The 13,606-nt window shown below is 36.8% G+C and overlaps 2 protein-coding genes across 2 annotated transcripts in view; both read right to left on the reverse strand.

Moving 5' to 3' along the window:
• Positions 1-1,949: 1,949 nt before the first annotated feature.
• Positions 1,950-2,384, reverse strand: LOC148947402 (uncharacterized). Its single transcript, XM_089095796.1, has one exon. It carries the CDS (start codon positions 2,382-2,384, stop codon positions 1,950-1,952), a length of 435 nt encoding a protein of 144 aa, XP_088951922.1.
• Positions 2,385-4,720: 2,336 nt separating this feature from the next.
• Positions 4,721-13,606, reverse strand: part of LOC148947403 (Y+L amino acid transporter 2-like) — a 75,530-nt gene continuing 66,644 nt past the window's right edge. The window contains 3 exon segments of the mRNA XM_089095833.1: positions 4,721-4,764; positions 4,767-4,817; positions 10,201-10,435. Coding sequence (XP_088951959.1) covers positions 4,721-4,764; positions 4,767-4,817; positions 10,201-10,435 — 330 coding nt within the window.

The raw sequence follows: 13,606 nt of genomic DNA on the forward strand, positions 1-13,606 counted from the left end.
ACCATTCCCCAGGGGCTGCGGAGGGTCATGTTATCTCCAAATGCATAGTTACTGTACCTTTCAACTATACTGAACAAAATAGCTATCTCAAATTTTGATCGGACGATTTTGGGAAGAAAATGGAGGTGGGAAGAAGCCTAGTTGTCCTCCAATCTTTTTGGTCACTTTAAAAGGACAGTAGAACTTTTAATTTATGTTTGAATGAGCCATCTCCCAATATTCTAGGACAACTGCGTTGAACATCTGTGATCTTTTTTTGGGGAGAAAAATACAAAATTCCACATTTTTGCAGATAATAGCTTGAAACCTTTAAGGTAGGGTTCTCTGATACCCTAAATCTAATGGTGTGATTTTCATTAAGATTCTGTGATTTTTAAAGGGTGTTTCTCACCCTTTTTCGAAAACAAGGCAAATTTTCTCAGGCTCTTATCCTTTAATGGGCGAAACTAAACTTAATGAAAGTTATATATTTCGAATTGGCACAAAAAGCCGATTCTTTTGATATATTTATTGGTATCAAAACTCCGTTTTTTAGAGTTTCGGCTACTATTGAGACGGATCACTCCTTACTTACAGCTCGTACGACGAACTGTTTGATAAAGAGGTTCTTTCAATTTAAATCTCTTTCATAATCTCTTTTCGTATATGTCTCTCTCCTTCTTTCTCTTGTTTCTCTCTCTGTCTCTCTCACTTTGTTTATTTTTTCTCTTTTTTTTCCCGCATCGATAAAGGGTTCTGAATCTGAACCAAAACTATTTATATTTTTATAAGTAGGGGAGACCGGCCCACGATCGGCAGGTTTCGACTTTTTTAATTCTCCAGGCATTAATTCAACCGATAGGAAGTTGCTGAGTATGCCAAAGCAAAGGTAACTCAGTGGGTATCATCCCAGAAAAAAACAATTAGGAATACTCCCCCACTGTTCTAGCTGGAAGCTGCTCTTTCCAAGTGGCCAAAAGTGCCGAAACTAGGCCACCCCGGTACTGATTCGGCAGTCTCTGGCCTACGTTCGGCCACCTGACAAGACAAACAGAAAATTGTCCAGGAAAACGTTAAAACTTGTTTTACGGCTACAAAAGTATAAAAGAGTATGATCAGTATAAAAAGCTAGAGAATCAGCTTCAGTAAGGTTAAAAAAACTGACAGAATATTCATTTCAAATTGTAAATTGATAGATCAACACCAAAAGTGAGCCGCTTCACTAATCTTGACGTTCCACCTGCAACTGTCGGCGGTACCAGTTTCATTTCAGCTTCTGTCCTTAAGACACTAGCTGTCTTTCAGTTAGCAGAAAGTCTCTTACTCCAGTCTTCTTCAGAAACTGGACCTCAATTTCTTCTTTGATAATGACAATATAGCGAACAGGATTCCCATTCTTGCTCTTAAGCCCAACCAGAATGTAATCGCCAACCTTGACGTTCTCAGTGTCAAATTGGAAGCTGCTGGCAGGGTCCTCGTCTTCAATGTTCATATTGGAGTCTGAAGATTTGTTGTATACAGGTTCACCTATGTCAGAATCGTCACTCTCATTGCGACTCATGTTGAGAAAAACAAGCTTTTCGTTTTTTAGCCTTTTCACTTCTCTGACTTTTTTCATTTACAGGACTAGGGCTTTCTTGGCAGATGCAGCGTTTATCTCGGCAGTAATGCGCTCTTTCACAGGGGTGTCGGTGAGTACTTCTGACTTCTTCATATTTTTTTTTCCAGTTAATATTTCGCGGTGAGCCTTTAGGGAAGGGGTTCACATCGACGATCTCTTTAAACGAATCATCTGCCGACCTTTGCTCCTCATTCGGAGCTGGCACCTGTGCTGCTTCAGTATCGGCGTCTATGTTAAAAAAGGAGTCTAAATGTCCCACAGGACTTGCGCTGGGCATAGAAACTTTATTTGTGGGTGCTTCACTAGATGATGTTGATGGTTTATCTGAGACATAGGACGAGAGGAACTCTTAATCCTTGAAGACATCTCTGTTTGTGGGGTAGATCCCACTTGCTCTGAATCCACTAATGATATTCTCAGGAGTGAAAACCTTCGGATATGCTTTCCCCAGAAGTTCGGCAATGTTATACATTGATATAGCTTTACATTTATGGACAGTCATTAAACTTGCAGCTTCCCAGTTGTAGTAGGCCTTGAGTGGCCCCATGACTGTCCTGTCTAGAGGCTGTAGTTTGTGAGTAGCATGGGGAGGGACAGTTAAAAGTACAATGCCATTATTTTTAGCCAGATCAAGAAATTCCGTGGTGTATCGGCTGATGTGGTTATCTAGCACCAGAAGCACGAGGAACTGTTTGGAGGGTTTGACATGATTCATAAAATGCTGCAAGTAAAGCAGAAAAAACGAGGCAGTCATCCAGCCAGAAGAATTTTCTGAGCCGGTCATGATGGTTCCCGGTGGAGCCCCCTTGAGTAAAATTTCCGGACACTGTTTCCTGAGGAAAACAAGTAGAGGAGGGACTATGTTCCCAATGGCATTAACACCAGCATAGATTTTGGTCAACTGGCCTCTTTCCGCTGACGTGACTTTCCCTACTTGCTTCTGCCCTCGCCGTGCAATGATTTTACCGGGCTTGTAGACTCGTCTACATTCCAGATGTCTTGTGGTCTGAACTTGTGTTTATCTAGGACCCATTCCAGGTTGTCAAAGAAAGTTCCTACAGTGTGACCGTTGAAAGCAGCCGTCCGTCCTAGGCTTGTACCTTCTGGCGTTCTTACCGATAGAGTCTTATGGCGAGCCATAAAACCACGATACCAATCCTCACCTGCAATGCCTCCACCTCCACTAGCTTTGCATTTCCAGTTGTCTGGTAGTTTTATACTTTTAGTAATGGCATAGTTTTATGCAAGTTTACGCGCTTCCAGCAGAGTACAGCCAAAATGCATATCAGCTATTGTTTTCAGGTAAGTTTCTAGTCCTTCTTCTTGCTCATCAGTAAATATTTGTTTTGTGTTATAGCCGGGTGTAAAGAAACTTAGGTCCAGGCTTTGTGGAGGAATATTCAGCTGCTTAACTTTATTCAAGTAGTCTTGCATTGTTTCTCTAGGGACACCCATAGCACTTGCAGAGGATCTGACTGACTTCTTGTCGACTAAGACAGAAAAAACTGATATGATATTCTCAAAATATGCTGTTTACTCAGCTTTTATAAGCGTGAGCTTATATAAGCTCACGTTCGGACGCCTTGGTTCGGCATGCCGAACCTGCCCCGGACACTGTGGCCGAACGTGGGAGTTCGCCATCTTGCGAGATGAAAAAATGTTAGCAGCAGACCAGTGAAGATGGCGTGTGTACGAAGATGCCAAAAGACAGGCAGTTCAGAGAATACAGCGTGAGTTTATCTCCTATCAACTATTTGTAGTTAGGCGTAGAGCTTCAGACAAAACTTAAACAAAATTCAGGATTTACTTACCGTAAAACACGACCCAATCTGATATTTTTGGTAAAATTGTTAATCAAGGGCAGCCATTTAAAAACATCCACTCCCATCTGGCGGATCTTTTGCAATCTACCAGAAGTCTTCATCTGTTTTTAAATTGAGATTATTTACTTTGGCCGAACGTGGGCCGTGCCGATCGTGGGCCGGTCTTAAATATAATTTGTTTTTATAAAATTTGCTTTCTTAACTAAAATTTTCACTTTTTTCATCGTTTTAATAATTATAGCAAATTTTCAAATCATATTACCAAAACCCTCATCCATCTGAAGTTTTATAGTAAAATCATTATTAAAAAATTGTGTAGAACTACTGTTGGTCAGAATATTTTACATAATATTAAATTTTTTGTCCAAAATTAAATTCTAATCCAATAATTTAGTTCTTAACAGACAAAGTTCTCCTAGGACTTATAAAGTCTAGATTGTTATAGAAAATTTTGTAAAACCAAAAAATATTTTGAATAATTCTTCTTTTACAATTACCCATAAAATTGAAAATCAAAAATTGTTCAGACTATCGGAATTGATTACATTTCAAACAATCAATTATTTGTCCAATAAGAGTCATACTTACTCCCGCCATTTACCCGTGCGTGCAACCATTTAAAAATTTGCCTCTCAATTACTTGGACTATCTGTCTTGGCTTTTTCTTTCTACAATTAGCCATGTCTTGATGCTTACTGCAAAATACTTGATTTCCAATTCAAAATCAACAAACTCGGTGAAAATCAAATAATTTTCATTGATTTTCATAGTTGAATTGAAATTCAAGTATTTTGCAGTAGGCATCAAGACATGGCTAATTATAGAAAGAAAAAGCCAAGACAGATCGTCCAAGTAATTGCGAGGCAAATGTTTAAATGGCTGCACGCACGGGTAAATTATCATAACCTTTCTTGTAATCAAACTTAGTAAGCTGAGAAAATCTGAAATATACAAAAATTACAGCCGAGAAATTTCCCAACTTGCATTATCCCTTTGGGATATTTCTTTCGGTGCAAATGGCCAGTTTAAGGCCCTCCGATCACGTAGACTGATAGCCCTGGTTTTAAACGACTTTCAAAGTTAAATATATCCACTATTTGTGAAATGTTTGCTTAACGAACTTTGAATTTGGATGGTTACATTGCATGATTAGCCTTTGATTTGGAATCTTACTTATACTGACTTCTGTAAGCTTATTGTATATAAATTCATAAAATAAAAAAAAATTAAGAGGCAGTATGAATTAAACCGAAATATGGAAATCTAGCATTCCCTCTTAAAATTCCAGCAAAAAAACTTACTGCAAAAATTTGGCAACCTGCCACCTTGTATGGTTTTTCTTGTTACCAAGAAGTAGAAGGGCAATCCACTCAATGTCAGGAGAAGACTCATTCCTTAAAATAAATTAAATGTTAGCTTGATTAATCAATTAAATCTTCAAAAGCGAATGTTTGGTTAAATAGCCTATTGACAGAAAATGATAAATTTGCACCCCTAGACGCCCCCACCCAAGGAAATATTGCTTTATCAATGTTGCCATACAAAGATATTTCAATAATTACAGCCTTGCTATGAGAGTTCTATAAATACAAAATTTCAGCCACAGCAACAGCAATAGAGGTCAGAATCTTGCTAGTTTTAGCAATTTATTCTATCATTTCAAGCTCAAAATTGGCGCCATTCCGACTTAACGGTGAAATTTGCCTACAAAATTTTTCAGCAATCTGGAATATGTTTTTTTTTTTATTTCTATGGCTTCAAGATTCTTAAAGTAAGTTGTTTTTTTTATGAAGTCACGAGCATACCCAAACTCGAGAACTAATTGCTAAGGCTAGTGCCTAGCATCAATAAGATTAATGTTTGGAATGCAAAAATTAGTGACAAGTTTCAGCAAAACCACAGTTTATATAATTATCCAGTATGATCTTTCCCTATCTCACCCATTATAAAAACCCGGACCAAGGTGTGAGTGCTCCAGAAAATGTTTTTGCAGATAGAAACATAGGCGGCATCAGATCTTTTCACGGGTAGACAAGTCAGACTGTGATCTAATCGGAAACAAGAGGAAACCCGCTATTACGAATAATGCACTTTGTTGGAAACAATCGGAAACAGACTAACCCGCTAATTCAGAAATAAGTGGGAGGAGCTTTTTGTTCGTACCAAGAACGAAGACCAGAAATGATCTGCGATAAGCTTACTGGATAATTATATGAACTGTGAGCAAAACAGAGAAATACAGTAAAAAAAAAAAAAAAAAAAAAAAAAAAAAAAAAAAAAAAAAAAAAAAAACAGTGTTTACCATGCAATTTCGTTCTACCCTGCTATTATAAAGAGGTAAAAAACAGAGAGAGGCGCGGAAAGGCAGTTAATTTTTATATTAAAATCAAATTGATGGAAGTGATGAAAAACTTGAGAGCCATGGCTAATTGGAGCAAAGCCAAGACAGCTAGTTTCAGTGAGAGACAAAGCTGGCATAACCCTTTTACAGAGTTGTATAAAAATAATGTCATTTAACTTGGTATATAGGTTTTGGAAAATTTTTATTAAAAAATGAAAGTAACATTAATACCGTCCCCTATATTAAAAAAATATTTCTTTGAATTGTCATCAGAAAAACTGAAAAAATAACAAAAAGGCTCCTTTCCTAGGTTTTATAAACTACCTTTTCTGCATAATTGTCCCTACATTTTCGTGAATTGGTGCCACTGGGTCAATTCTACTTTGGCGCTATACTACATACATCCTTTGGCGGCTAAAAAAATTCTAGAGGAATGAATAAAGGGAAAAAATTACCAGTTTTGGTCCATTTACATGCTTTCTTTGCGTCTTAGGGCTCATTTGAGAGTTAATACTTTCTTCAGGTACGTTTCACAAAATTATGTTAATAGAACTAGAGTAAACTGCCGTGTGACGCAAAAAAATTAAGTTTTTTGTTATTAGTATTATACAGCATTTTCTATATAGTACGCTTTTTTAGGCAAAATGAAAGAAAATGGGGAACATTGTCATAAATTGGAATTTTAGTGATTTAACGGGAGACTATACAATAATTACAAAGTAACAATGGTGACGATAAACTATCATAAAAATATCATAGCAGTTCAGGGTACACTAAGAAAGGAAAAAAATAGCTTGAAGTTATAGCACATTGACTTAAGTCCCGTCCGGCCTTTGTGGCTGTGTTGGGGCTTCTTCTCTTCTGAGCAAATGGTGAATGTGGCGACAGTAGTTCGATCTGTCTGGCGCTAGACGAAGTAGCTGGGGGAGGTTATGGGCCGGGAAGTTGTCGGTCCATCTCTTACGAGGTCGGCCTCTGGGGCGCGTGCCGTGAACCCGTCCTCCGAATGTGATTTCTGGAAGCTGGTTGGCCGACAATCGCTGGATATGGCCAAGCCAGCGGAGTTGATGGCTTCTGATCGGGTCCATGATGGTGCGGGGACAACGGAGTAGTTTTCGGAGGTCTTCATTTGAGACTCGATCAATGTAGGTAATCCCCGCAATGCGTCTAAGGCATTTAGTTTCAAAAGCGGAGATTCTTCGCTCATCATGAGCCTTTATTGACCAAGTTTCACTTGAGTATAAAGCTATTGGGATTATGAGAGAGTTGCACCTTCAGAGAAGTTGACAGAGTCTTGTTTTTCCAGATTGGCAAGAGGTTCTTGAAGCTGGCGCTTGCCCGGCCGAGTCTTCGTTTGATCGATTTCGAGCAGTCGTTATCAGAAGTTATGAGGCTCCCTAGGTAGACGAAAAATCAAAGTCTCAAAATCAAAATCTAGGTATAGCACATAGGTGATACTTTTTTTCAACACCGGTGCCACTTGCCACCACTAAAAACTTTGGTATTTATGTCTTATAGCCACAACACTCAAGTTCTTGGTCTGAATAGAATCAGTTTCTTTCTGTATTTAAACATTTTATATATAGAGTTGGTATTTTGGATAGGTTAGAGATCATTTAGATACCATTTAATATAATGCGTTCTGGGTGGCCTGATCTCCATATTTCTCTGTTGTAGTTCCATAATTTTGTCCTAAATGGTATAAAATATTATGAGAATTTGACAAACTTTAGAAAAAAATTACCAGAAAACACTTTTCATTACGAAAATAAGAACCTTAGTTCTTCTTATAGAAGAATAAATGACATAACAAGTACATTAACATTCGAAGCAAAACTGTTGATTTTTTATTCCCATCCCTAGGAGAGGAGTATCTGATCTCTGAAGCCTATTAGACCAATCTTACTTATATTTAAAGGCTTTTGGAGTGTTATACTTCAAAACGATAAATAAAAGTTCAAATAGGGATAAAATCCTTTTAATAGACAGTGATAACTTTAAAAACAGTGATAAAACTTCACAGAAAATACTATATATTTCGGTCACATATGCAGTGACCGTCATCAGTAGTAAAAAATTACTACTGATGACGCATATATGACCGAAATATCTAGTATTTTTTTTTGAAATTTTATTACTGTTTGTGAAAGTTATCACTGTCTATTAAAAGGACTTTTTCCCTATTAGAACTTTTATTTGTCGTCATGGAAAGGCAGTGTGGTCTCCGAAATTATCGATATCCTTCAAAAGTCTCTTTATCAAAATCTTTTCTGAGCAGTGTTGTCAAGATATAATTTAAAATACAATTAAAGATAAATACCAAATATTCAACGAAAAACGTATTTAAATAGCATCTACAAAGACTTGCACAAAAACGTATTTAGTATTTAGAGAGAGCAGTCAAAATATATTGCATAATAATTTTTTCTAGTTTCTATTTTGCTTTTCTATGTTTTTTTTATGTTTCTATTCTATTCTAGCTTCAATATTTATATTTTAAATGGTTGATATATTTTAATTTTTTTCTATATGTATAATCTAAATTAAAGACTCAAGCTTAATAAATAAAAAATGAAAAATATGTATATACTGAAGTGCCAACACTTCAAAGCTTAAAAAGCCACTAGTCACAGGAAAGGTATATACACGGTAATGCATGTTTGTTTCAGAAATGGGACAGATTACGGGGGTACAAGTAGACGGTGGTCAGAGGATAATAGTATCGATTAACTCAAGAATAATGTATCAAAGCTCAGGAGAGCACGTAAACACAAATTATTGATGCCTACACAGATCTCTCACTTCAAAATTTTTTAAAACCCCAAAAGCCATCTAATCAGACAATTTGGCTTATTAAAGATTAACGATATTCGATGACATTGAGCAGTTGGAGCATTATCCAATCAAATCCAAGCGCTGGCGGCGCGTTATCCTATCGTATCTAATGATATTGAAAAACACAACAATTAAGGAGCACGTCGGTCAGTGTGTTTTGCTAGGATTGAAATATCTGGTGAAACCTAGTAGAAAATCTGTTGTAAAAAATTCAACATTGTGAACGCACGAAGGAGGAGTCAAGGAGACATTCGCAACATATAATATGCCTCGACACTCTTCAGTGGAGAAGCTAGAAATGCACATTACTCTATGTACACCTTTGCTGTGGCTATTAAGGATGGAGTTGCAAATTATTGAACCATTTTGCCTATATTACCACGTAAAGATTGATTACGAAAAATGTGTTTAGAATACTACCGGAACGTATTACAGATAAAATCATTTAGTAGTGAATCGCTCAAAAAATATGTATGTCTAAAGTGCCTAAGTTCCCCAGTTTAAAACACACAACTTATCCTGCGGCAATTCACCAAATTATTTTGCCAATACTGCAACACTAAAATATTTCAGTAATTAGCAAAACAAGTATTTAGAGTATTACCAAAACTACTATAAATGAAAAAGTATTCAGCATCTAATTTCTCAGTGAAATATGTATATTCCTAACGGCCTATTTTCCATAGTTTAAAAAACCATTAGTGATCCTTCAGCACATTAGGGAATTATTTTGCAAATCTTCCTACATAAATTCATTTTGTAAATTATTAACAAACGTTGAATTTCTCGGAAAAAATGTGCACGAGCATACACTCAAGTGCTAGATAAAGTTACACTTATTAGAGTTCCAGTAATGATAAAATAAGCATTTTGATATTTGTAATAAATATTACTAATACTGCTAACAGCTCACTATAGCACAAAGCCACCTGAAACCATCACAGCTAAGCACGCTCCTCCTCCATCCCAATATATTCAATGCCTCCCTTTTTGCGCACTCCCAAGGATTTCCCATTTGCTTTAAATCTTTCCTTACGACATCCTCCCATTCCAACTGGGAAAGCCTTGCTTTTGGTTAGGCCCTAAACGGTTGTGACTTGCTTTTTGTTTGGCCCTAAACGGTTGTGACTTGCTTTTTGTTTGGCACTAAACGGTTGTGATTTGCTTTTTGTTTTGCCCTAAACGGTTGTGATTTGCTTTTTGTTTGGCCCTAAACGGTTGTGACTTGCTTTTTGTTTGGCCCTAAACGGTTGTGACTTGCTTTTTGTTTAGCCCCAAATGGTTGGCCAACAAGGAAAATCCTAAATGATTTGTCATTTTACATCTGTAGAAAATACCCTAGTCAGCCCAACCTTTCTATCATTAGAGCTCTAGAAAGTGGGATTGAAGCATACTTTTCGTATACCCTATAGTTTAAGATACGGTTAATCAGTTGGGTACCCAAAAGAGTCCGAAGGCAGTTTCTCCAGAAAAAATCTAGCAGATCTTCATCCGTAAACTATAAAAAACTGTAAAAACTCCATTTTCCATTTAAAAAGAATAGCTTTACATATTATATTCCAGATTTCAGGTGGGGGAATTAATTCATCCTTTTGTCTTACCTGTATTTAGTGGCTCTTCCACTGCAGGCAAAACAAGTAAGAATATACAGCAGCAGAAAAATAATATTGGCAAGAAAATAGGCACTTTGATAGGCCGATGAACTTCAGGCTTTTTCCATCGTAGAAATAAGAGACTGGCAATGCTGGCAGCAACAGTAAGCCAAAGGGCAAAGCTTAAGTAGTTGATAAGAACAAAAACGTCACTGACTATTAACATTGCAATGGTTATGAGCGCCTGAAAATAAAATAAAATTATGATGAAATTTTTTTTTTCAGTTTATCCGTCTAAAACAAAAACTAACTCAGCGCTAAAAAGTCTTTGGTAATTCAGTAGGATAAATCGAAAACTATCTGATTCACATTTTCTAATTTCATGATAGAAATTTTTTGAATTTGTTTTTATTTTGGATTGAAAAACAACTAGGGTACCTAATTTCAAGCACAAAATTCAAAAGGTTGTTGAATAATGTAACATTAATTTAATTTTGCTATTAATAACAGCGGCATGCAGAGTCAAGCCACCTGAGGGCAACATAGCTGCGTACTCTCCCAGGGGTGGATCCAGGATCTTTTTTTTTTTTGGGGGGGGATGCAAAATAGGTTGATGCAATAAACTTGCGTTAGGAGCAAGTTTAATTAACGCAAACTTGGGTTAATTAAGTAAATTACTCTACTTTAGACTATGCGAGGGGGGCGCCCCCCTCGCTCCCTGGATCCGCCACTGTACTCTCCTACTCCATCCAAATCTGCTAAAAACTTCATTCTTTACAGCCTCTCACGAATCTCCGAATAATTTTTTTTATCTTTTCTTATGACTTCTTCCCATCCTATTTGATGACTTCTTGAACATGCAAAATCTAGTGCATTTCTGTGCCATCCAATAGAAGGGGTGCAAATCCTCAAGACCACCCTTCAGCACAGTTCGCAATCACAGTTTTGCTTGGGCCAACTCGTGAAAAATTAATCCTATTGCCACTGCAAGGCTTCTCGTATAGAGTGTCCCTTCCAAGAATAAGGATAGAGGAAGGAGCTCATGGCCAGGGTTGGTACTAGCCAACATGTTTGGAGGGGGGGGGAGGAACATTACCGACTGGCTGATAATTTTTACTGACTTTTTTTTTATCATTTATCAGCATAATGTCCGTTTTAAATACGATACGTAAAATCACTGCACGAGTCGGCAAAACCACTGCATTTACCGACCGAGATTGAGATTTCGCTAAATGTCCTGTCAGTATTTCCATGCTTTTTATCAAACCAAATGGAAAATTGTGAAACCATCTGTAAAGTTACGGCAGGAGTAAGTAAAACTGCTGCGTTTACCGACCAAATTCGAGATTTCCGTAGAAGTCAGAATTGTCATGGTCTTTGTTTAACCGAACAAACAATTTGGTTGACGTGACGTGACGGCCATACGAGACGGCCCTGATTATGGCTGCATAGTAGAGTTTACCCTGAATTACAATAAATTCTTCAAAAACAAGCTAATTTTTCCAAGCAAAAGGTGAAAACGTATTTTTGAAGTAAGTGCAAACATGACTGCACCTTATCATTCTTCAGTGAAAATTCATGCAAAAGTATCTCCAGAACTTACCATTGCGAGAGATTTTACTTAGACGGTTTTTGAACAGCGTAGTTGAATGAAAGCTTAACGGAAAATAAGGACCCATCTTATGTTCTAAAGCGGTAAGATTAAGAAAGAGGCAACTAATCTAAGCGGTCATATTTAAATTACTAAAATGCTGTCCTGAAGTGCAGACCTTATTCAAAGTGCTAAAAGCCGTGCAGATATCCAGGTCATATTTGAAGTGCACAGAGGTAAAAAAAATGAAACTTAACTTAACCTGAACTTCAAACATCAAATGAAAACAGTATAAACTCGCCTCTTTTCACAGACCAAGAGTTGCTAGCCAATCAGAGAAGCAGTTATCCATGAGCCTATGAATCGCAATTTGTCAACATACAGAGATTAAGATAAATGTAAAGAAATCAAGCCAGCTATATTTAGACACTTCCCTTCACACATATTTAAAGAGTATTGGCAGAGAATTTTAATGCTATAATTGAATTTTCATTTTCAGTCACATTTAGGCTTTCAAAAATCAACCCATTTAAAGCTTGATTGAAAGCGGATTCACGTAAGAGAAGAAAAGGACATTTTAAAGACTAATAGAAAACGATTTCATACAAAGGGAAAAAAGGACATTTATCTGGTGATAAATTACATGACTTTTTGTGTTATTCAGCAACGCCTTTGTACCTAATGCGTGCCTTAACTTAGACTAAAACAAGGACGGAAAGGTTATTAGAATATCCAGGGCTTAATTTGCTATGGGGCAGGGGGGACAACTGACCTAGACAGACCCAGTTTAGCCCCCCCCAGAACCCATTTCGCCTCCCCCAACTGAAATTTGGTTTCTTCAAAAATTTTGTCAAAACTAAGATAATCCTGTGTAATTCAAGCATCCACAGAAATGGGTCAGTTTTCTTTAGTATATCTTTGCCTTTATTGTATTATATGGCTCATTCTTCATTTTTCACAGTCATTTTCACTTGATTTGGGAAAATTGGCTCCATCTTTGACCCCCCCAGGATATTGATGAAATTACGCCACTGGTGGCAATTCTATTTTGGACTATAAAACTTTAGCCCCTTCATCACCTATATTGCACGAAAGAAGTCCAAAAAGACCTTTGCTCAAACATATTACCTCAAATAAAAGAGAAGTCAGGAGAGAATTGGTAACTATAAAATAAAAGTTCAAAATAGGGATAAAATCCTTTTTAATAGACAGTGTATGGAAATTCACAAAAATACCAGATATTTCGGTCACATATACAGTGACCGTCATCAGTAGTAAAACTTCTCTGAAATAATTATCTACGTCATGTTTATGAGAATTGGTAATAAATAAGTAGACCTATCACGATGAATTACAGAAGAGTATTCATATTTATACACCCTAAAATTGAATGTAAAATCTTATTTTATGACATATAAATAATTTACGGAGAAGTAATTGGTGTTTTAACCTGAAAAGGCCATTAAGCCATCTCAAAACTGATCTTTTATGCTACAAGTATTTTACATACAAGTGGCCTCATTTCAACTTGGTTTTAGTCCCCCTCCCCCTTGGGACTAAACCCAGAAAGAATTTTTAGGCGAAACCTGTTGCTAACCGAGCAAACTTTTACTTCAAGATCTAACTCTTGCGCGGGGCAAAAAGATTTTAAAGTGCTATATTCGTTATAAAAACTGAGCTTGAAATCTTAGCAAATTTCACTGAAATGAACCATTTAAAGTTAAGTTGTAAAATTTGATATTTTTTTATGAAAAAAATTCTTAGGTATTCAGCACCTAAGTGACACAAACAGTGAGTTGGAATACTGCGAATTATGTCAGATAA

Source organism: Artemia sp. Qi Xiang Cuo, chromosome 10 (assembly GCF_049724085.1).
Source record: "Artemia sp. Qi Xiang Cuo chromosome 10, ASM4972408v1, whole genome shotgun sequence".
Lineage (NCBI taxonomy): Eukaryota > Metazoa > Arthropoda > Branchiopoda > Anostraca > Artemiidae > Artemia > Artemia sp. Qi Xiang Cuo.